Here is a 22,905-nt window from a genome sequence, read left to right as displayed (position 1 = left end):
CTCTCCTCTGTGACTTGGTTGGGGTGAATGTCACCTGGACCTCTCCCTGCAAGGTGCTGAGGGCAACCCTTGAGGGATGATCCTTTCAAAACCTGACTGCTCTCCTCAGTCAGACTGGGGAGCAAGAGCTGGTCCACTTTCTAAAATAAAATGGATATTAATAAAATATATAAAAAAAAAAATCTGGTGAATTGGCCAGGACACTTTATGGGATGTAAAAGAGAGAGGCTGAAAGCCTGAGTGTGAGTGTGGAAGAGCAGTGCCTGGAACCTGAGACTGATGTCCTTGTGCACGTCAGTAGAAGACTATGAGAGAAAAGAGATGGCTCTTTTTCAGCAAATATCTTGAAAAACGCTGCAGGCCAACAAACACTTATTCCTAAGTGCCAGCTCTCCAGCTGGAGCTGCAGTGTTGGATTCATCCTCGATGGCTGGAAAGGGGATACATGAAGCTGTGAAAAATCACACGCAGACTGTTAAGCTGAGGAGGCAGTGGCACCTCTGAGAGGCTTTGCAGAGACTGGCCTGGCCATGTATCCCCACTGCCTCCAAGCCACCCCTGCTGGGGAGTGTCTTAATCAGTGTAATTTATTCCCAGTGTACCTTGGATGCCGAGCTCTCTGTTGGGATAAGTTTGATGACACACAGAGTGACCTCCTGGCACTTGTCTCCAGAGGAAAGCAGATTAGTCCTCTGATCCCATCTCTCCCATATGTACATGCCAATGGATGCTGCCTCCCAGTTATGCATCAGGCCTCACAGAATCACTGGGATGCTCTGGTTTGAATTTCAGAGGCCATGACCCGAGGTAGCAGGAAATGGGGCAGCAATTACTGTTTGCAGCCAGACAACTCTTTTGGTGTTAAAAAAAACCCCTTGCTTTTCTAACTGAACCAAGCTCTTCAAATCTGGATGTGCCTCTGTGTGTGTTGGGGTGAAGAAAAAGGTGTCTGGGCTGCTGTTCCTGCACATGGGGGCCAAACCACAGGGAGCACATGAAGCTGAAAACTTCTCCCTTTATCCTTGGATATCTGGAGGTCATGCTTTCCCTACCACCCCTGAGTGGTTTTGCATCCTCCTGTTACACTTGGAAGACCCAAATCACTCCACTCCACAGATAAATTTTCCATGGCAGTAGGGCTTATTTAGTTCCAAACTGCACACAGACATGTGGCTGCCCAATGACTGATTTCTAGGGATGAGTTTTTCCAGGTGTATTTTTTTCCCGCTGTTATCCAAGCTTGAAAGCTCAGGTTAGCTCAGTTGTGCTTGCCCTGGTCTGATAACTTCTTTAATACCTCTTAAAAGTAGCTATAAACCATTAACATCCTGCCTAATACCATTAAATCCATGTCTGAGCAGAAATCCATGTCTGAACAGAAAAGGAGGAACTCCTTGACAGGCTTGGAGTTGAGCCTGGACTGATCCTGGATCCAAGTAAACTCTCTTCTGGAAAGCATAGCTGCAAACTGTTCAGCAGATGTGTCCTTTTCCATCCATAGGGAAAAACATGGAGAAATGAAAAGACTGCAATTTCTGAGCTCTGCTTTGGTAAAGAAATGGGAATGTCAGCTCAGAGTCCTTCCTTGATAATGGCACATCCATTTAAAACAAGGATAGGCTCCATGGATCCCAGTTACCTCTTATGGCAAAGAACAGGAGAAGCAAGAGACCCTGGAACACATGTGAAGTCAAGGCTCACTTGAAGGTGGAGTTGTTGGAATAAATACAGGCAATGATACGCAGAGAGCGGACAAAATATCTGCACAACACTAGACTTTGTTCATCTTCATGGCTGGACTGAAACAAAACACTTAAAAAGGATGAAATCCACTGAATGACAGAGAAGAAGCACGAGAGAGATGATTTCAATGAGCCAGAATAGCTGGGACCCAGACTATTGGGGTATTCAAGGGCAGGATTCATGTCACAAATTGACACCTACGTTTAGTTATCTGCTTGTGAGTGAAAGGCTCCATTCCAGTGCCCATGCAGAAGTGCCTTGTGCTGCTTGGTATGAGGCAGGACATCCAAAACTTTCACACAGGGCTGGAAACTCTGACACAGGACCTGCCACTTCCTGAAGTGGAAATTGGATCTAACTGGGACTCCCAGTACACCTTCAACGAAAACAGCAACACATCCCATGCAGGGAATGAGAGTTTAGGCACCCACCACCCATGGAAATGCTTGGGCATGTGCTCCCAGCTTCTGGAGCATTACTGCCAAGGCAGTTTTCCCCAGTTGCATATTTATTGTCAGCTCGAAGCTTGCCTTTGAAAATCCCCCCCACTGGAACAAACACTTCCATGAAAGCAAAAAGGAATGACTTTGGCCTGTGCAACCAGCACAAGGCGTGGTGTGGGAGAGGAACCTTCCCAAGGTCCACTCCCAACTGGTGACTTGCACACAAGCCACCCTGTTTTGAAGGCTGAGGTGGAGGCTGTCATCTTCCAGCTGGCTTCACCAGCTGGGGACTTCCCAGGCATTTAATGTACTGGTATAGACACTTCTCCGCAATTTTGGGATGTAGGTGGGAGTCAACTATCTAATGATATGGACATAACATGCTGGAAGAAAAGGCTGAGAGTGGAACAATGAAGTGTAACAAACTGGATCGATTAAAGCTTTACTGATTTACAGGGTTTTCCACTTGGATCTGACTTTAAGAGACACAGAATTTGGGTATCTCTGGAGGTGTCTGCTCCAACCACTACTGAAAACATGGACCAAGCAGGTTTTCTGTGCAAGCAGCAGTGCTTGGTGTTGGTGCCCTTCTTTCCCACTGGGTTCCAAGTGTCTGGTGAGAAATTTGGAGCTTTTTCTAAGTCACTAAATCAAGCAAGGCACAGCAAAACACGTCATGGTTGAGGATGGCAAAATTCCAGCATCCCAAGAATGACACCGTGTTTTTAACAAGTGACAATACTCAGTTGCACCAAAAAATTAGAATCGAACCAGGCTTTATATTTAATCAGTTTTAGAGATAAATAATTACTTCTGAATAACATATACCCTAGGTTCATGCATTTAACCTACACACATGATAATCTGTACTCCTTTGAAAGTTGAGCTGCTTGGAAGCATCTACTAGAAAACCATGTTCTCAGACAATTCACATCCTAAAACAATCAGCTCAGCTTCAGGGAAGGGTGAGGATGTGTGTGTTGTGTGTAGGGGAGTTCTAGGATGAAGAAAGTCAGGTACAAGGCTGGTACAATGGGGCTGTTGGGAAAGAGGAGGTAGCAAAGGCTGAAGTTATCAATCAGGAATTGGACTGAGGGTGAATTTATATCACACAGTTTATACTTGCACTGCTGTTGGGGGGGGAAGAGTTTTGTCCTCAATGACATCTGTACAGAACTAACTTGTAGTGATGTAGATTCTGCCTGAATTACACGAAGCAGCAAAAGCAGATTTGCACACTGGAACCAGTTCCATAACACCAGGACAACCAGACATTCCCATGTAATGGAAATACTCCACTGTGTGCTCATTTTACATGTCAGATCTATTTTCTCTGACCTGAAGTCAAGGGAGGGACAAGATCATCCCTTAAAACAATTCCCATCCTCAATTATCTACAACTGCACAAAGCCAGTGGCTCAAATCCCCGTGATTTTAATGTGACAAGAAGGAATTGTTAGGACCTGGGTTTGGCAGAACATGTCAATCCAAACTCAGGAACAGAGTTATCTGGAAATCTAGATGCCTGGTTTGTGGGAAATTTTGGTGTTTGATATTTGTTTTCTTTCAAAAAAAAAAAAAAAGAGAGAAAAGAATGCAATAAAAAATTAATGAAAATTTCCGAGGAAACATGAATTTAAAAAAATGAATTTTAAGAACCCCCAGTGCACACTGTTGTCTAAAAGGGATGTATCCCTGGAAACCTGACAATTACCAGATGATGTGGAATCACTTCTTAATCCATGGAGACAACCATGCAAGTCATCAACCACCCCTAGATGGATCTGCAGTCTCTCCTCTCCCCTTTCTCAAGCTTCCCCAGCCACAGGGTACAGAAGGTGAAAAGTCCTTGGCCAGCTCTCCCCGGACAGAGCAACACAGGAATTCAGGCAATGGGAGCTCTGCAATCCTTGGAATTTATGAATCTGGTAATCTGGAGTGTCTTAACGTTCCCCAAATTAACATACTTGTAGTGGGAAGCCCTGAAGTATGAGAAAATCCTTTCTGGAGCCAGGATGCTCCGGGGCTTCCAGGTTACTGGCGCTGGATCCAGGAGTCAACCCTGGGTTAGCACAGAGCTGCCAAGGTTTCACTCTGATGGTTCCATGGCAAGAAAACCATGGAAACTTGGCATGGATGGACTGCCCCGGAGCCATGAGTAGTGATTGAAGTGGAGCTGCTAAACCTGGGACATTTCCGCTTGGTTTTCCAACTGGCGTTTCCCAACGAAATCCTCCCTTGCTGGCCAACACCCAGGTCAGATACTTTGGAATCTCGTAAATTCAGCTTCTGCTTAAATGTTTCCCTTAATTTGGGCCACCACACCCAGGAGAACGGCAAGTGCTTTGCAGGTGTGCAGGAGGCTGAGTCCATGCCCCGAATATTACAGCAGGAAGGTCAAACGTGGCCGATTTGCATTTGTTCCTGACTCTGGACTGACACTGGAGAGCACAAAACCTTCTGGCATAACTGCATCAATGAAGGAGAAGGGGAGAGGTTGCACAGATGGATCTCTTCTCCACTCCCACTTTAACCTCTGCCTAATGGTTTTCTTTTTTTTCTCATCTCTTCACATGTCTAATGCACTATTTCCCAGCAATTCGATGCAAAGGATGCCATCAATCACCTGCAGGCAGTGAAACTGCCAATTTTGTATCTGGAATAGCCATTTGTCAGGTTGGAAAATGCAAATACAGGCAGGTCTGCACAACCATGTTTGTGCTTTGCATAACTGTGGATGCCATCAGGCATTTCAGCCCTGCACTCCTGACGTCCATCACTTCCAACACTTCCATCTCCAGCCATGCTGGATGGGGCAGCAAGTTCAGCTGCTGATTTGGAAGTACAGAAGTGATGTAAGCTATGGGAAATAGTCTCTTATTCTTTTGATATCTGATGAGAATGGAGGACAAAATGCTTCTATACTCAATTTCACCTTCTGTTGGAAGAAAGTCCTTCCAGTTACTGGAGAAGATCAAAACATGCCTTGACAAATGGATGCTGATTTTCAGATTACCCTAAGGGAAGAATTCCCATTTGAGCTCTCTAATAAGGCAACTTTTGCTTCTTTGCAAAATCAAAGCAAGGAGGAATTCTGCTGAGTTGCAGAATATCCTACACTGACCCTCTGGAGGAGACAGTAAGGGATCATGACTGCTTTTCTAAGCCACAGTTTCCAGATGATTCCCAGCCACAGGAGTGACACAGCATCACAGAATCATGGAATGGTTTGGGGTGGAAGGGACTTTCAAGACCATCCAGTTCCAACCCTCTGCATGGGCAGAGACACCTTCCACTATCCCAGGTTGCTCCAAGCCCTGTCCAACCTGGCCTGGGACACTTCTAGGGATGGGGCAGCCGCAGCTCCTTTGGCCAACCTGTGCCAGGGCCTTACCACCCACATTGTAAAAAAAAAAAATGTATCCTTAAGTCCAATCGACCTACTCTCTTCTCTCTTAGTTTAAAACTGTTGCCCCCTGCCCTGTCACTACAGGCCTGGTAAAAAAAAGCCTCTCTCCATCTTTCTTAAAATCCCCCATTCAGTACTGGAAGGCTGCAATAAGGTCTCCCAAAGCCTCCTCTCCTCCAGGCTGAACAGCCCCAATTCTCCCAGCCTGTCTCCACAGCAGAGGTGCTCCAGTTTTTGGAGCATCTTCATGGTCTCCTCTGGACGTGCTCTAACAGCTCCACATGTTTCTTTTGTGCTGGTGCCCCAGAGCTGGAGGCAGCACTGCAGGTGAGGGTCTCACCTGAGCAGGTGGAGGGGCAGAATCACCTCCCTCTGCCCGCTGCCCACAGCGTGGGATGAGCCCAGGGTGCTGCTGCCTTTCCAGGCTGTGAACACACACTGCTGGGTTGTGACCAGATGTTCCTCTACCAGGGCCCCAAGGGCTGCTCTCCCTTCATCCCCCAAGCCTGTTCTGACATCCTGCCCTGTCCTCGCACTGGGTCAGTTAAACAAGATGAAGCTGAGTGACATAAGATTTCCCCTGGGTGGTGGGTGACAAATCAGTCCAGAGCCCACTGATGGACTCTGTCCTCAGGGAAGGAGGAGGGGTTGGACCAGCTAGGAGATTGCTTCCTGGAGGAGACCCTGGGGTGAAGGTGGTCTCTGCCCTCCTCACACTCTGGAAAATCCATGATCCTTTGTTCATTCCTTTCGACCTCCCTTGGCTGTGTTCCCTCACAGACTTCCCTGTGGAATAAAGAGGTCTGCTATCAATTACAACCATGAGACAGCTGGTTACAACCTCCTCTTTGATGTTCTGGCACTGAGAAATCCCTGGATGCTCCCACTGAGAGAGAGGGACAGTCCAGTTTATGGGCTGGCCCTGCAGACTGTCAGGACTCCCTTGGTCCTCGACCTGGGAACCTCCATGGTCATGAACTTGCCCTTGTTCCTCATCTCCTGTGGCACAGGTGTCCCAGCTGTGGCCAACACAAGGTGATAACACCCACCCCAGAGCCCCAGGGAGGGATTTTGAGGGAACACTGGGAAGAATTTTTCCCTGAGCCCAACCTGGTGCCTGACCCTCAGTGATGCTCCCACGGCCAAGTGCACTGACAACTTGCAGACCAACAATGTCAAAGTGACCTCTCCTCCCTGGATTTTGAGACAGCTCAAGGGTGATTAGTTTTTAAGAGCTGGTGACATCCTTTCTTGCTCTCTGCCATTGCTAATAGTCCATGGTTTTCCTTTCAAAGAGGCCACTTGCTTCCTTAAGATGGCTTTTGGGATATACAGAGCAACAGTGGTGGATTTCAACCTGGGACTTGTTCTGCAAATCCAAAAAATTGGTACAACCAAGAAATATTGTAGCTGTTCATAGCAATAACAAAAGTCTGCTTCATTATACAGCCTCCTTAATCACTTTTTACACAGAGATTCCCAAGAGCTTTCCAGCCATGCCAGGATATCTCTCCTGACACCATTCTCATGAAACCTGTCAGAAAAAAAAAAAATCATTTGATGATAGCAGGGCAAAAATTTATTGGTTGTCTCTTTCATTCACAGATTTGAAGAGACAAACACAAATTTTCATGTGGGACAAACTCACCAAATTATTTTGGCCAAAGCAGATGACAGGGAAAGAAAGGATTTGGAAAACAAAGGCAAAGTTTCAATATTGAAATTTTTCTAAGCAAAACTTTTCTTTTGGGGTAGGGAGGAACACATCCCAAAGTGCTTTGCATTAAAATTTGCTTATATTTTAGTTTACAAACCAAATATAATCAAAACTCAAGACAAAACAGGACACTATGGGTCAATTTGAAAGAGAGAATTTAATTTCCTTTTGTCGGCCCAAATCTTCTCTCCATTGATCCTAAACCTGCTGATAAAGGACCATTTTCAGCCTTCTGGGTCTCCCTTGGGTGATACAACAACATCATTACCCATCTTTTCAATGAAAACATTCCAGTGTTTGATATTCTTCTGTGCATCTGCTGTGGACCACCTGTGGTAGTTCCACAACCTAAATGGTGCCCAGAGGTCCACACTTTGCACAGTTAAGCTTACAAAACCAAAGCAATGAAGTCTTTAGAGTGAGGAATTACCAAGTCTTTAGAGTGAAGAATTCCAGCTCCTACATGCATGCTCCTGGATGGAGCTGCAATCTAAATATATTTTATTAGTAGGAATAACAAATAATGGATTGTTCCCAAATGATCACATTCTTGCATTCGCTGTTGTTTTGCTGTGTTTTTTTTTTTTTTCTGTTTGTTAATGGCAATAAACAGCTCAGTTTGCTTTTCATTTGTAGGCCTTTTCTGTGTGGTTTTGCAGACATTCCCAAATTTAATGGAAACATCTGTCTAGTGGGATGTTTTTTACTCCTTACCACTATTTGGGGTAACAGAGGCACAGCTTAGCACTGTGACTGATTTGCCAGCCTTGGTGGTTTCTGACAGAGTCTGCAGGACCCAAAACTCCAGTTTACCTGTCAAAACCTGCCACAGTGTTTCTGTTTTGTGTAGGGAATGAAATGGAGCAACATGGAATAAGGATAACCTTGGAGAGGATGAAACCAAGGAAAATTTGCTGGTGCTGAAACTTTCTCAAGTGACCAGCCCACCAGCACCAGAATTGGTTAAAAGAGACATTCAGAGTGGGATTGAGACCAACAGCCCCTCAAGGAGGAAGGACTCAACCTTGTGAAGGAAGGAAACAAGCTCTGAGTACAAGGACCTGTACAAGTATCAGGGTGACAACAGCAGTGACCCCAATGCAGACACTTCAATTCAGTGTCTTACTTTGCAGAGACAGTAAAAATGCCCAAACCACTGCCTGGGTGCCTGACAGATCCCTCAGGAGGATTTTTACTAACACCAAGAGACAAAGATGACCATTGGTATAAGAAATGGAGGAGGAAAAAAAGCTGAGCCCCTTGTCTGAAGGGTTGGGAGGTGCTTGCAAAGGTCCCAGAGGACATTTTTGGCACTAGAGGTGGGAAAGGATGGGACAGCAAGGCTAAGCATAAACTAAGGGTTAGCTAAGAAAAGAGGTTCCTAGATTTTTCATCCAAGGAAATCTTCTAACCTTGAGATTCTTTGCTCCTGTGACTGATGCAAAGGTGTTTTCTCCTTCTTGAGTCCTCAGTGCAGGTGGAGGTATGATCCATGATCACCTGTATGGAAGAGGTGCAGCCCAGGCTAACTTCCAGTGCCTGTCCACTTGAAGATTCTACTGATGGACTATTTGATGGGAAAAGAGGAAAGCAGGTCCTGGTATCACCTATGGCTGGCTCAGTCCCTCTGTCTCTCTCTTCACAAGTAAAGTGATTTTTCATGGGCTGTGACACCTTTTTCAAATGCATGTGGTAGAACTGAATATCATAAGATATGTTGAGCTGGAAGGGACCCATCAGGATTATCGAGTCCAACTCCTGGCCCTGCACAGGACACCCCAAGAATCACATCATGTGCCTGAAAGATGGGATAAAATAAAGTCTCTGTGATCCCCTGTGAACTTGAAGTGCAGTCAGTCCTGGGCTAGAGAAGGAGAAGGGTGAGAGGAAGTCATTTGGAAGTGTCAAGAAATAAACAGAGAGAAAGAAAAATGGACTTTCCCAGATCATTTTCTGAGGTGCTTGACATGGTCACCATGGTGACCATAAGTTCGAGAGGCAGATGACTCGCATCTGGCAGTGGAGCAGCATTTCTTAATCCACATTCCAGCACTGGCTGCTGGGGACCTCGAAACTGCAAGGTGGGACCCGTCCAGTGACCTGGGGAGATGTTTCCAGTTGATTTTGGAAGGAGGGTCCTTTGGAGAGTCACAACAAAACAGCAGCAAAAAAGACAAGTTTACAAAATGGTACAATCCTAAGCATGAATTTGGGCATGGCAGGCAGCAACCATTTATTTTTTTAGACACTTTTCTTTGGAAATTTCTATGGCATGAGCTGGAAGAGTCCAAACCCAGTGCCAACTTAATAGCCAGAGCAACAACCTGCACAGCTTGTGCCATGGCAATCACAGGGGACATCCATCAACACAGTCCAGGTGGTTGCCTTCTCCATCTCTTCTCCAGGTAGGAAGTGTGATTGCCACAAATATTGTTGCCAGGGACATCAGGGTTATTACCACAAAGCAATACTTGCCCAGACACCCATTTGTCTGGTGTATCTTCAAGAACTTGAGTGTAAAGTACAAGGTTGGTCTCCCAAAGCATCCAAACCACCAGTGATCTAAAAGGGAGTAAATCCAGATGGACCAGGGTGGGGAATATGGATGATAGAGGAAAAAGGGAATTCATTAGGTTGTTCAATGCAACAAGAAGAGGCTACAGGGGAAGAAGACCCCTGAATGGCTGTTTACCAGAGGGTGAAAGCCAAGGAAAAAACATAACTACTTAAGGAAGATGGCATGGACACAGAACTAATTTGCAATGAGATACTGATAGGTTCCCACTGCAAACAATAAAGTTTCCAAGGACTGGATGCAATAATGATCCAGAATGGTCTCTCCAAAGGCACAGTAGCAGAGCTTCAGGGACTGGGACACACATGAAGCTCAAGTGATTTTGAATGGGATCATGGTTGATCCACTGGGATCTGTAGTGGAAGTCAATCCTGTCTCAAGGGGATGACAGCTGCCTGTGGTATTTGCACACCAGAGCCACAGAAGGGTACAGATAGGAGGAGAAACAGGAAGAGGAAGAAGAAGATGAAGAGTTAGGAAGGAAGAAGGCACTTGAAGTATTGCCAGTGCACGTGGTGGGATGGCAGACACGATCACACTTCTGCAATGTTGCTCTCCAGTTCTCTTACCTGAATTCTGCTGTGAGCCACCCAGCTCCGCTTTGAGCAGTAAATGTTTGGGTTTGGAGCAAATTATATTTGTTCCATACGTTAGGCTAATGTTAATTTAATCACCTGTGGTTTCTTTGAGTGCAGGCTGCTGGGTTTGCAGTGAGAGTACACAGGGAGAAGGAACAGACCTTTTCCAGAACGTGTGGAATACATCCTGACAGGCTGATGGCCCCATTCAGTGTAAACACTCTCAACTCAGCCCCCTTCCCTCACTGCCTTTGACTCAAACAGCCACAGACACTGGGAAAGTTCTGTTTTCAATGTAAATACTTTCCCTTGCCCTGTCGTCGCAGCAGGAAAATGAAACCGCCCACGTCCTCATTCCCCCGACCTTTGGGGGAAGTTCATGGATCCTTCCTGTAGGAGAGCAGTAGCCACACTGCCTGCTGGGGTCCTTAAGGGATGCTAACGAATCCCAGGAAGAGGCTGAGCATCATGTGTGACATATAGAAGAGTTTGGGTTGAAAAGAATATTAGAGAACATAGAGTTCCAACCCTCTGCCATGGGCAGGGACACCTTCCACTAGACCAGGTTGCTCCAAGCCCTGCCTAACCTGGCCTTGAATGCTGTGTGTTTCTGAGCTGGTTCTCATGTCTCAGCACTGGCAGGTGAGCAAAGACCTAAAGCTGTGATGGGAGAAGCTTTGTGTGCACCACCAGCTAACCCAACACCTTCCTGTCACTACATGTCCTAAATAGAGAGGCCAAACCCACCACTGATATTCCATGTTTTCCATCTGCCTTGAAAGCCAGTGGAGTCCAAGTCATCCAATAAACAGGCCAAGTGATGGAGACTACAAAAGAAACAGACCATTGAAGTCCCTCAGATGACTTTTCTTCTCCATCTCTGCCCATCAGCAAAGATTAAGCCCTTCCTTCGAAGACTTTTATATATATTTCTTACGATTCCTGGCCTGAAGCATTAGGTGTGCCCTTTAATGCTTGGCAGCGACATCAGGGAAGCCAGACTGATTCCTCACAGGCCATCTGAGAAGGCTGTAGTGACCCATTTATTTTTACTTTCAGGACACAGCTTCAGAATGGGCCTGTGGGAAGGTGCATCTGAGGGAAAGGTATTGACATGACAAGGTATCAAGCTTCAGGGCACATCCTACACTCCAGTTTATGGGATGGAGAAAGAAATGCTTGTGTGGGCGTGTTACCAGATGTATCTTACCCAAGGGGTGTCTGGTTTTCTTTTTAATTTCTTGGGAAAGCAATCCAGGGTGCAATTCAAGTCATCTTAAAGAAGACACTCTGGCTGCCTACATGTCTTGTACCACTGGAGATAAATGCCCTGGGATGTCCCTCCTGGTCTCTGGATGTCCCCATAGGAGAGCACAGAGCTCCCCAAGGTTGTGTCTTGCAATCAAAAACCTCATGTGGTTGCTTTGCCTACCTTAGGGGATCTTGGGCATGTTTTAGGGAAGTAAATTGCAATCCAAACCTGGATAGCAACCAAGCTCTGCAGGCATGGTCAGTAATGGGAGCTGAGACATCCACCTACCCACAGACAACTGCACACAGAAATCTTCACCTGTAGGTCTGGTCCTAATTTCTTTGTTTACCAGCACACCAGAAATAATTACATTCCTTGTTTATCAGAGCCATGGATGAGAAAGGAAGCACTGGTAAGGGGATATTCAGGAAAGGGGACACAGGGAGGGAGGGTGGTGGCCAAGGAGGTGATCAGATGCAATGAAAAATGGTCCCTTCTCCTCAGGGGCATTCCCAGAAGCTACCTGCCAATACCTGCACCACTATTCCCCACTCCTTTGCCCAAATGCTGGCAAAACTGCAGTCTGCCTGAACACAGGTACCACTGGGTGCTCTCCTGCCTCCCACATCCATCTGGATCCACTACTTTGAGCTCCTCCAGGCTAGAAATAACACTCCTGTTTGTACATCCCCTGACACAGAAGAGGCTGAAGCACATGACTGATGGGCTGGTGCATCATTAAGGATCTCGGGTAGGTCTGCCTGCAGAGAGCCCTGAAGAGCTGTAACTGTGTGGTGTCACTGGAAGGGAAGCACCTCATGATTTAATCCCAAACAATTCGGCTCTTGCAAGGCAGAAGGAAGGGAGAGATGCAACACTTGCAAAACTCTGTGCTTTGCTCCTTCTTCTTCTACCTCCTTACTGGGAAGGTTGAGAGACACTGGCACAGGTTGTCCAGAGGAGCTGTGGCTGCTCCATCCCTGGAAGTGTTCAAGGCCAGGTTGGACGAGGCTTGGAGCAACCTGAGATAGTGGAAGGTGTCCCTGCCCATGACAGGGGGTGGAATGAGATGGTATTTAAGGTCCCTTCCCACCCAAACCATTCCATGATTCTATGAGTCTACAATTCTATGCTCTTCTCTGAGTGAGGAATACACAGAAAGCAAACCCTGTGATGTGAAGTCACTCTGTTTTGTTTCCCCAAATCCCCACAAGCCCATGGCTGGATGCCAGTTGGAACATCACACTGCATCCTCACAGCTTTCCAGATAATTCCTATGGAAGGGACCCTGGGAACTGAAACAGCCTGTGGCTGAAAAACCTTTCTGGTGACCTTTGACAAGTGTCTCTGCGAGAACTTGGCTTCAAAGGCTGAGATTCAAGAGCTGGAATCTCCTCTGAACCCAAATCCCCTGCTCTCTGCACTCAAACCAGGACATGAGCAGCTGGTGGTGCCTCCACTGCTGTGTCATGTGTGTGTGTGTGCCCCATTCCCTTCCAAACTGCATTTCTGAGAACACATCTGGGGTGGGAATACAGGCGTGTCAGGTGCCCTGCATGGGACTCGGGTGAGAGGGCAAGAAATAACACCACTGCCAGCTTCATCTGGTGACCTGGGGGATCAAAAGTGGGTCTGAGTCCCTGGACTTTGGGATCACTGCCCTGCATGACCCCTGTGATTACCCATGGGCTGTTCCTCAGTGATTTGTGAAGCTGCTCTGAGGAACTTTGCAGCTGGAAAACTGACAGGGATGAGACGGAGGTTCCTGTCCCTTTCCTGGTCAAGTTGCCCTCACCTACTCTTGCCCCATTGCCACAAGAAAAGAGCATCATGCCATGAAGATATTCCCATTCCTCACTGTCTTTATGCTACAAATCATCAGTTTTACGCTTAGGATATGAACTTCCCTCTAAACAAGCTTATTTTTTATCTTTTCCCTACCTAAATGCTTTCACAAAGGTCTTGTCCATGTCTCCTGGAGTCAACTATGGTACAGCCCTTCCAGCAGAGTCTGGGGCAGGATTCTTTTGTAGAAGGGGCTGTTTCCTGCTCAGTGTTTCCATAATTGATCCTCTAACTGGAGATCTCTTCGTCTCCCTTATTTTTGGGGATTTTTTTCCCCATCATGGACCTCTTTTGCAGTCTGGCTATTGGGCTTCTGCATCCACTTGCAACAGCCTTGCAGGGGAATGCAGCCAGGAGTTCTTTAATTCAGGAGATCAGGCAGGATAACCCTTGTGACTTGTTCCAGCCTTTGACTCACTGGGGGAAGTACAGATCCCATTAAACGTGATAAATAAACAAACTCCTGAACACAAGAGGGGAAGGCCTGATTCCAGGTCCTGAACCCACGTGGCACCAAAAACCTCATGTTCCTACAGCTCCAGGCACATTTCTCAGGCAGATTTGTGTTGGGGAGAGCTGGCTGGAGCCAGTCCTGTATTCCCTATATCCTGCTGATCTTCCTTAGCTGAATGTCATCAATGTGACAACCCACTGTGAGCAACAGGAAAGGCAGCTTGGACTTGTCTGGGGCAGGGATTTCTCCCAGCAGGGATCCCTTGTAAATGGCTTTTTTTTATTTTTTTTTTTCCCCCCAGCTACTGGAGGGAGTGAAAAATAAAAGTTGCATTTCAGGGGCCTTAATGACTGAGTTGTGAATTCCCTCAGGTTGGAAACTTCCCAGGAGCAGGAAATGCCCTCTCTTGATGGAGCTGGCAGTTGGTTTTCTGCCACCAGACCTGGTGGTTCTCGGGCTTAGCTCCAAGTGCATCAGCTACGAGCCCTCTCAGAGAAAGGCTATTCATTAGGAGCAGCTAAAAAAACCATATCCTTTTCCAGCCACTCCAGTAAATCCTTCCTTGGGCTAATCTCACCCGTAAATAATGGTGCAGGGAGAAGCACACCCTTCTATCTCCATGGGACACTTTCATGCAGCACCGAATCTGAGAAAGCAGGGCAGGCAGAAGCAGAATCATGGAGTCACAGAATCAAGGGATCATGTAAAAGACCTCCAAGATCATCAAGTCCAACTGTTCCCCCAGCACTGCCAAGGCCACCATGGAGCCACGTCCCCAAGTGCCACATCCACATGGCTTTTAAACCCCTCCAGTGATGGTGACTCCCTGGGAAACCTGTTTCAGTGCTTGATAACCCTTTCCATGAAGAATTGTTTCCTAAACATCATCCTAGTCAGAGAACAAAGCTGATTCAGTAGAATCACAGAACCAACTCAACACAACAAGGGTCAAGTTATCCCGTAATGAATGATGGAAACAAATCTCCTGCTTAGACACCTTCAGAGGACTTGGAAATTTTGTGTGTAAAGAGGATGAGGAGATGGAACAATTTGGGTTGGTAAAAAAGTCTAAACACCCATTAACTGGAAAACTGGATTTTTCACCACACACATTTCATGATAGAAACTCTTTACAACCTTCTTTTGCCCAAACATCAACCAACCAAACCCTGAAATATTTTCTGTTGCCAATGACAATTACATTCTTCTGAGAGGTGCAGTTCAGTTGCTTTCCTGTTGCTACTTCTCTGGAGGTTGGTATGACCTCTGAGGCACCATCTGAAAGAGGGGAGGTTAAATTAGATATTAAGAGGAAATTCTTCCCTGTGAGGGTGGGGAGGCCCTGGCACAGGTTGGGCAGAGGAGCTGTGGCTGCCCCATCCCTGGAAGTGTCCAAGGCCAGGTTGGACAGGGCTTGGAGCAACCTGGGATAATGGAAGGTGTCCCTGCCCATGGCAGGGGATGGAACAAGGTGGTCTTTGAGGTCCCTTCCAACTCAAACCATTCCATGATTCTTTGGTGGTTCTATGAAATGAACACCACAGGGGACTACAGGGCAGCAGAAATGCCCATCAGACACCATCAGGTCATTGCTCTTGAAAGCCTTTCCTCAGCAAACTCCAGTCTTGCCAAACTTCCCCGCCTTGACAACTCCTCAGAAACATTCTCTCTTTACAGAATTTGGCCGTATTGAACCAGCTTTGTCTAATTCCTGCCCTGTCCTGACATAAAGAATCCCTAACCCCACTAGAGTGAAATGTCTTTGCTCTGACAGAGCTTTTTATACTCCAGCCTGTCCCCATAACACTCATGACAGGAACCAAAGGCTGTGTTTTTCCTGTCATCTTTCTCAGCTATGGCCATCTCATGCTCTCTCACATTTGGCAGAACAAACTCAGCTTGTTACAAAGGCACAGAATTGAAAACTTTACCTAACAGTCAATGTTTGGCACCAAAAACTGGGACTTTACTCCGGAAGGATCCCATAATGTCAAAAGATACTATCAGCCCTACCTACAATAGAGCACAGTAATCACAGCAAAGAAAACTCCTGTCCGATCAATCAGAAGATAATTTAGGTTGCTCTCCCAAGGAAATACACTCATTTTCTGAAGTGCCTTGGGCAAAAATGCTCCATGTAATCACAAAAGTGAGCACTTGTAATTAAAACCCTACAGGGATCATGAAGCCTTGACACTGTTACTTGCTAACGTGACATACCTAATTCATGCTGGAGGTTTTTTTTGTAGCAAAACCAATTAAAAGCAAGTTGGAAATAAGAGAGCAGCCAACCACCTTGCATGACCATACAAAAGAACAGCCCACTCTTTTGCTCATTTTTTGTTACATCGTGTTAACCAGATTATAAGGACTAACAAGCAAATATTTACCCAAATACAAATTAACGAGGATAAATCAGACTAATTAAAAACTCCTTCTCAGAATATTCAGGATTAAGTTTTGTCAAATATAATAAAACCATCAGACCCAGCTTGACACAGATGATTTTAAGGTTATGTGGTGTATTTTTGTATTGGTTCCAAAACCCCTGTTGAGAGATTTTATAACATTTTGCCCACTGAATCCCAGTAGTTTTAAGTTTTTCAAGATCTATTTTTTCCTGTTTGTGGTACATCCCTTTAGCAACTGCCTCCAGATGCGTCAAGGCTGTGCCATATAAAAAGACATTTGGCTTTAAATAGTTTTGTTTGGTGGTGCAGTGGATAGACTGGAAGCAGAGTAATTCCACATGCAGGTCGTGGGAGATTTGGGTCCTAATTCCAATCACTGCATTCCTTTGGCCAGGTAGAGGCAAAGCAGATGTCCAAATCTGGGTGCCCAAATAATTACCTGAGGTCCAGAATGAGGTGTCTCTTATAGCAGCAATAACTGTCCTGAGCCCCTCCATCCATCTCTGGTCTTCCACACAGGTAATGGGCAGGAAAGGAACCCCACACACTCAGCTGGGCTCCAAATAGTTGCTTTTGGCTGGCTATTTCCAAACAAACATAGGCTGTCTCCCTGCTGTTCTGCACTCTGGTGGCTTCTGCACGGGGGCCACATGGAGGGAATCAACACTGCCTGATGCTTTAGCTGCATAACTTACTCACAGGCTTGTTATCCATGGGCCTGCTTGTAATTCTCTCCTGTGCCCTTCTGCAGGACATCAACGTGTTTTCCCTGGAGAAAAGCCCAGCTCCCAGTTGCTTTTTCCTCAGTGTTTCTCTAGACAGACACAATCACTGCAGGTGACTCCCAACCAGGTGCCCTGTGCCTGGACTGTTCCTCCAGTGCTATCCCAGTGGGATGCACACCCCCACTTGTCCCTGTGCTGGGTCCACCATAGAATCCCTGCTGTCATGCCCTAGGAATGACAATCTGGAAGGCTTCAGCACAGCCCTGGTGTTATTGCAGACACTCTGAGTGGGAAAAACAGAAGCAGAAATCACATTTGAGGGCTGCTGAAGCAACAGCAAAATTTGTCTGGGAAAAGCAATGGATTTCCCCTCACTTCAGTGCTTTAAGAAGAGCCTTGAAATGGCTCAGGAGTGGTTTGGGGCCAAGTGGTCTTTCCCTGAGAAAGGGAGATGGGCTGGAAGACCCATCCATCCATCCATCCACCCATCCATCCATCCATCCATCCATCCATCCATCCATCCATCCACCCATTCCCTATAATTTAATGAATTTATGCTAATTTGGCATGAGCCCATTTCATGGAAACATCCTGTGGTGTCTCTTGTTTGGATGATGTCCAATAAATCCAACCAGAGCTTTTGAGACTCCATCCATGTCTTTGCTGGTGTTTTTAATCAATGTATGGTTCCCGTGAATCAGGTTCAATGGGGGACATGTGGCAGATGGAACAGTTCATCCCAACTGCTCTTGTTCCAGGTTGATCTGATGCTCTGGGCCATAAACAGTTATTTGAAAGCAATTGGCATTCCTTTTTCCTTGTCAATTTTGCCACTTCCACCACAACTCAGAAAATTTCTGGAGACACAAGGAAGTGCCCTGACAATCAAAGTAATTAAATGTTCTATCTTTCAGCCTCCTACTTTCAAATCACCTTTCCTATCAGGTCCCCCTGTGTAAAACCACACTAAAGAAGTTGGGTTTTTTCTGGGATTGTGTCTTGTGGTAGATTTTTAGTGAGTATTTTCTGATGTCTAACCAGGGGCTGAGTTTGCTCTGCAACCTTCCTTCTGTGAGGGAGAGTATAAAAGTTTCAACTCCTTTAATCGTCTCTTCATTTTAATGGGAAGTTGGTATATTGAGGACTTTTAGTACTTTCTCACATGTGATTGAAGTTGATGATGCTCTAAGGTCTCCCTGGAGCCTTATCTTCTCCAGGCTAAACACCCCCAGCTCTCTCAGCCTGTCTCCAGAGCAGAGGGGCTCCAGCCCTTGGATCATCTTCGTGGTCTGACACAACCAAAAGGAGATGAATCCTGTCCCATGAACCAGCCTTAAACTCCTTGCCCACACCTCTGAAAAGCCTCCAGTTATGTTCTCTAGACAGGTGTTTGCTAAGGGAAGAGGAATCCTGCCTCAAACCCCACCACCACCACCCAGGATCCCGAGACAGAGCAGTTTTTAGAGCTCCACTGCACACCCAGCAAGGGCACCACCCTCACACGGGGAATTAGGATTTCATCTCGGGTTGAAGAACCCTCTGCTTGAAGAGTCTTATTAGCCACAAAACTGTTAATTTTGTTTAAACTCCTGGTGATGGCGTCCCACGTATCCCACACCCAAGAGTGAGCTAAATTATTCAGCTGATAAACAGACCATGGAGGTATTGGGGAGTTTGAGATGATTTGAAGAAAGATCGCTGTAGATTGTTCGAGCACGGAGAAACAGCTGACAGCATTTAACACACACACACACACACATAGACTGTGTCGTTCAAAATTACTGCTTATTTCAGCTTTTCAACCCTGATGTGATAAATATTGCTCCTGTGTAACTAATGTGGAAACTATTCTGCAGAGAGCTGCAAAGATCTGTGCAGACTCACAGACACCGACGGCGGAGCCAGCGCGGAAGTTTCTGAGTGCTCAGGGAATGCTAAGTGGAGCTGAGAGTCTTTTTTCACTTGACAAATTTTCTTATCCCTAAAAAGTATAATCAGATGACAGCGAACAGTGCGAGCCGAGGACGATTTCTTGCAAATTCATGTCAAAGAGGGGAAAAAACAGTCAAAACATTTGGATATTTTCGGAAGAAAATAGATCCCTTATTCACTTCATTTTAATGCAACAGCTCACTTCGAAATGTCTCTGAGTGCTCATTTTTTAATAGACTCCCATTTACTGAAATTGAAACAATCCATTTCACTTCAGTTTAAAGTTATTTGGTTTCTCACGAGAATTTAATTTTCATTTAAAATGTGTATAAGTATAATTTCCAGTTGGTCCCAAATTATTTCACCTATTTTTGTCTAACAAACAAATAAAAACCATTTACTTAAACATTTATAACCTTCTTTTCCAAGGAGAATTGGCCCCAGTATGTTTCAGACTGTGAATTTATAGTGGACTTTGCTGATTTCTGTGAGTTTCAGACTCATGTCCTGAGCTGTAAAATCCAAGATTAGAAGTTTCTGTTCTCCTCCCAGATAGCCCCTGAATGATTTTGAGATTTGAATAGGAAAGCTGCAATTAATGAAGGGTGGGGAAATGAGAAGCAGAATATTTTGTAGTCATAAAATAAATGAAGTTTTGCCGTGTTTATGTTATACATATAATACAGCAGGAAGTGAAGATCAAAGCCGTGTTTATAAAGGACTTGGCAAGTTGTGTGCTCGGAGGGCTCATGGGAGGTACTTCAAGAATGAAGTTTGGATTTTTAGCCAGTGGAAATCACTGTATCTCCTTTGACTTCTGCACAAGGGTGGTGATTTACACCAGCAGAGAAGCTGGCTCAAGTGTTTCAAGGGAGAACAGATACAGTAAAGCAAAATATTTTTTTATTTCGACTAAAAAAGTATTTGCCTCATGTTTGTTCTCTATTTCCAAGTACTGGGAGTAACTCAGAGGAACAGGATCCCATTTCCCAGCTTCATTAGCTGCAAGGTTGGCAGAGGGTTGGAACTACATGATCTTTAATGTCCCTTCCAACCCAAACCATTCCGTGATTCTGTAATTTTAAGGTGTAAAGGTGTGAGTGAGGTTTGGAGCTGGTTCTTGCTGGTTCTGGTTGAGGAGGAGAGTATCAGACTGGGGCTGCCCAGAGAGCTCAGCCTTTGGGTACTGGCATCTACCCAAACCCCACAACTCCCAAACTATTTATTTGCAGGCTACAACCCCCTCCCATGTACCTGCTCAGTGAAAGGGAAAGTCAGGTGTGGTCGGACAGGACAATTAATCTCGGGTCTTGCAGAGAGAGCAGCTCAGTGCAGCCTTACTGCTCCCTGCCCGAGTTTTACCATGAACTGCAACGCTCCCATAGGGTGAAAACTCTCCACAGCAGCGATTTCACCCCCGTGGAGAGCTGAGATAAACTCCCCAAATACCACCCTCACCCAGACAGAGAAACTGGAGCAAAGAAGTACAAGACAGCAGCACGGTGAGAGCAGACACGCACAGCCCTGATCCACCACTCCAGGGACACCTCAGCTCCCAAGACACCATCAATCCTGGTGATTTATCCCACTGGAGGGTGTCTCACAGACCTGGGCTCCAGCTGTCCCCAGGGGCACAGCCCCAGAGCTGGAGGGAGCTCAAAACCTCCGCAGGTCAAAATCTGTCCCGTGGTCACGATGCCGTTTCCACTGACTTGAGAGGGAGCCTCGAGCAAGAGGATTTGAAAAACCCTGAGAAAAAGTGCAGAACCAGCTGTACTGCTTCCCTGGCTGCAGGGTTGGTGGGACACAAGTCCCTGGTGGGCTGTGGGACACGTGGGTCCCCGCTGGTAGATGGAATGACAGACCTCTCTGCTTTGCTGAGCTCTGTGCAAAAGGCTGCTGCTGACATCCACAAGTTATTTTAACCTCTATTTCCCCCCCTCCAGGTTTATTACAGCATTCCAGGGGGCTCATCAGGTCCCCTGAGCTGGGTGCTCGTTCAGTGAGATGGTGAGGAAGAGCACTGGCATCCCTGCACTGGTGCTGGAAGGGGATGTTGCTTTGGACATCACGTAGCCCCAGCACATTCTGTGCCTGCTCAGCCTCTTCTGCACGCCTCTTCTGCATCCTTTTCACAGACAACTTGCCAAAACTTTAGAGCACAACTTGTCAGACAACCCTAAAGGAGTGTCCTGGGAAATCACATAGGATCTTCTCCCATCACCCTTAGATAATACCTGGTCCTGCTCCAGGTCCCTGCACAACAACGACATCCTGGGAAGTCAGTGAGACATGCTTCAGACTCCGACACTCCCTGGGGAGATCAAACCTCAGTCATCTCCAATAGAGGTGGGAGCCCTGGACCCACGGAGGCACATCCAGGTGCCTTTCCCAAACTGGGAGGAAGGGAGGACAGCAAAACTCTTTGGAGACCACTGTGCCATAATGACAGCCTGTTTGAAACAGAGCTGCTTGCTCCTTAGTCTAAACTTCATTATTTAAAATGTTGAATGCAGAATGAATTAATTAAAGCAATTATTATGCTGCTATTTTATTCATTTGCTATTTACTTTGACTGATTATGTGAGTTTGGTTAATAAATATTGAGTGTTAATTAACTGAATTAATTCATTGCTGGTTTATTCACCCATCAGCTACCTATCCCTCACATCCGTGCATGAGTTGTGTCCTGAAAGTTTGTCCCAAGGAGCAGGTCCCCAAGGGTCCAGTCACAGGAAGCAGGGCTGGGAGGGGGGACGGGGTCACTTACCAAAAGGCAGGATGAAGAAGAAGGGGAACCAGCAGAGGATGAAAACACCCACGACGATGGCGAGAGTCTTGGCTGCCTTTTTCTCACGGGAGAACTTGAGGAGCCGCACGGAGAGGGAGCTCCTGAAGTTGTGCCCCTTGCTCCGGGTGCTGGAGAGAGGCTCCTCCAGGACGCTGCGGCAGTGGATGCGCAGAACCACCTCCATGGATTTATTCCTCTCCTTCTTGACCCCTGCCTCCAAGCTCCGGGTGGTCCGCCTGGCCACCACGTAGATCCTGAAGTACATCACCAGGATGACCATGAGGGGCAAGTAGAAGGAGAAGAGGGAGGAGAACAGGGCATAGCCCGGCTCCTCTGTGATGCTGCAGATGCTCTCATCCTGCGGCGGCGGCTCCTTCCACCCCAGCAGGGGCCCGATGGAGATGACCATGGAGGAGAGCCAGACCACCACGAGGATGACCCCCGCCTTCCTCTCGGTCATGATCGTGGGGTACTTGAGGGAGTACTTGACGCCGATGTACCTGTCCACGGAGATGATGCACAGGCTCATGATGGAGGCAGAGCAGCACAGCACGTCCACCGCTGCCCAGATGTTGCAGAAGATGCGCCCGAACACCCAGAAGCCCAACACCTCCAGGGTGGCCGAGAAGGGCAGCACGGTGGTGCTGAGCAGCAGGTCGGCGATGGCCAGGTTGACGATGAAGTAGTTGGTGACCGTCTGCAGGTGCCGGTTGCAAGCCACCGACAGGATGACCAGGATGTTCCCCACGATGGCCGAGAGGATGAACACGGCCAGGAAGACCCCGACGCCCACCGCCTGCACGTCCAAGGCGAAAGTCAGCGTGGTGCCGTTGCCGTCGGGGCTCTCCTCACCCTGCAGCCCCCAGGACCGGTTGGCACCGCTCTGGCTGCCCTGTCCCGTCCGGTTCCCGCTCAAGCTGCCATTGCTCAGCTCGGGGAAAGTCATTGTAGAGAAAGTGCGGGCTCCATGGAGGGCGAGGAGAAAGCGGTGCCGAGGCGCAGCTCCCCCGGCATGATCCCCGGCCGGCAG

At 46.9% G+C, this 22,905-nt stretch overlaps 1 protein-coding gene across 1 annotated transcript in view; it reads right to left on the bottom strand.

Annotated features, from left to right (window-relative positions):
* The window catches only part of ADRA1D (adrenoceptor alpha 1D), a 44,229-nt gene extending 21,342 nt beyond the window's left edge, over nt 1-22,887 (bottom strand). The window contains exon 1 of the mRNA XM_008934627.3: nt 21,855-22,887. Coding sequence (XP_008932875.1) covers nt 21,855-22,821 — 967 coding nt within the window. The 5' untranslated portion in view covers nt 22,822-22,887. The remainder of the gene's footprint in view (nt 1-21,854) is intronic.
* Between the last annotated feature and the right edge of the window lie 18 nt (nt 22,888-22,905).

Source organism: Manacus vitellinus, unplaced genomic scaffold, assembly GCF_001715985.3.
Source record: "Manacus vitellinus isolate BGI_N305 unplaced genomic scaffold, ASM171598v3 scaffold_61_pilon, whole genome shotgun sequence".
Lineage (NCBI taxonomy): Eukaryota > Metazoa > Chordata > Aves > Passeriformes > Pipridae > Manacus > Manacus vitellinus.
The sequence above is the reverse complement of the archived record's forward strand: the minus strand, read 5'-3'. Positions and strand labels throughout refer to the sequence as shown.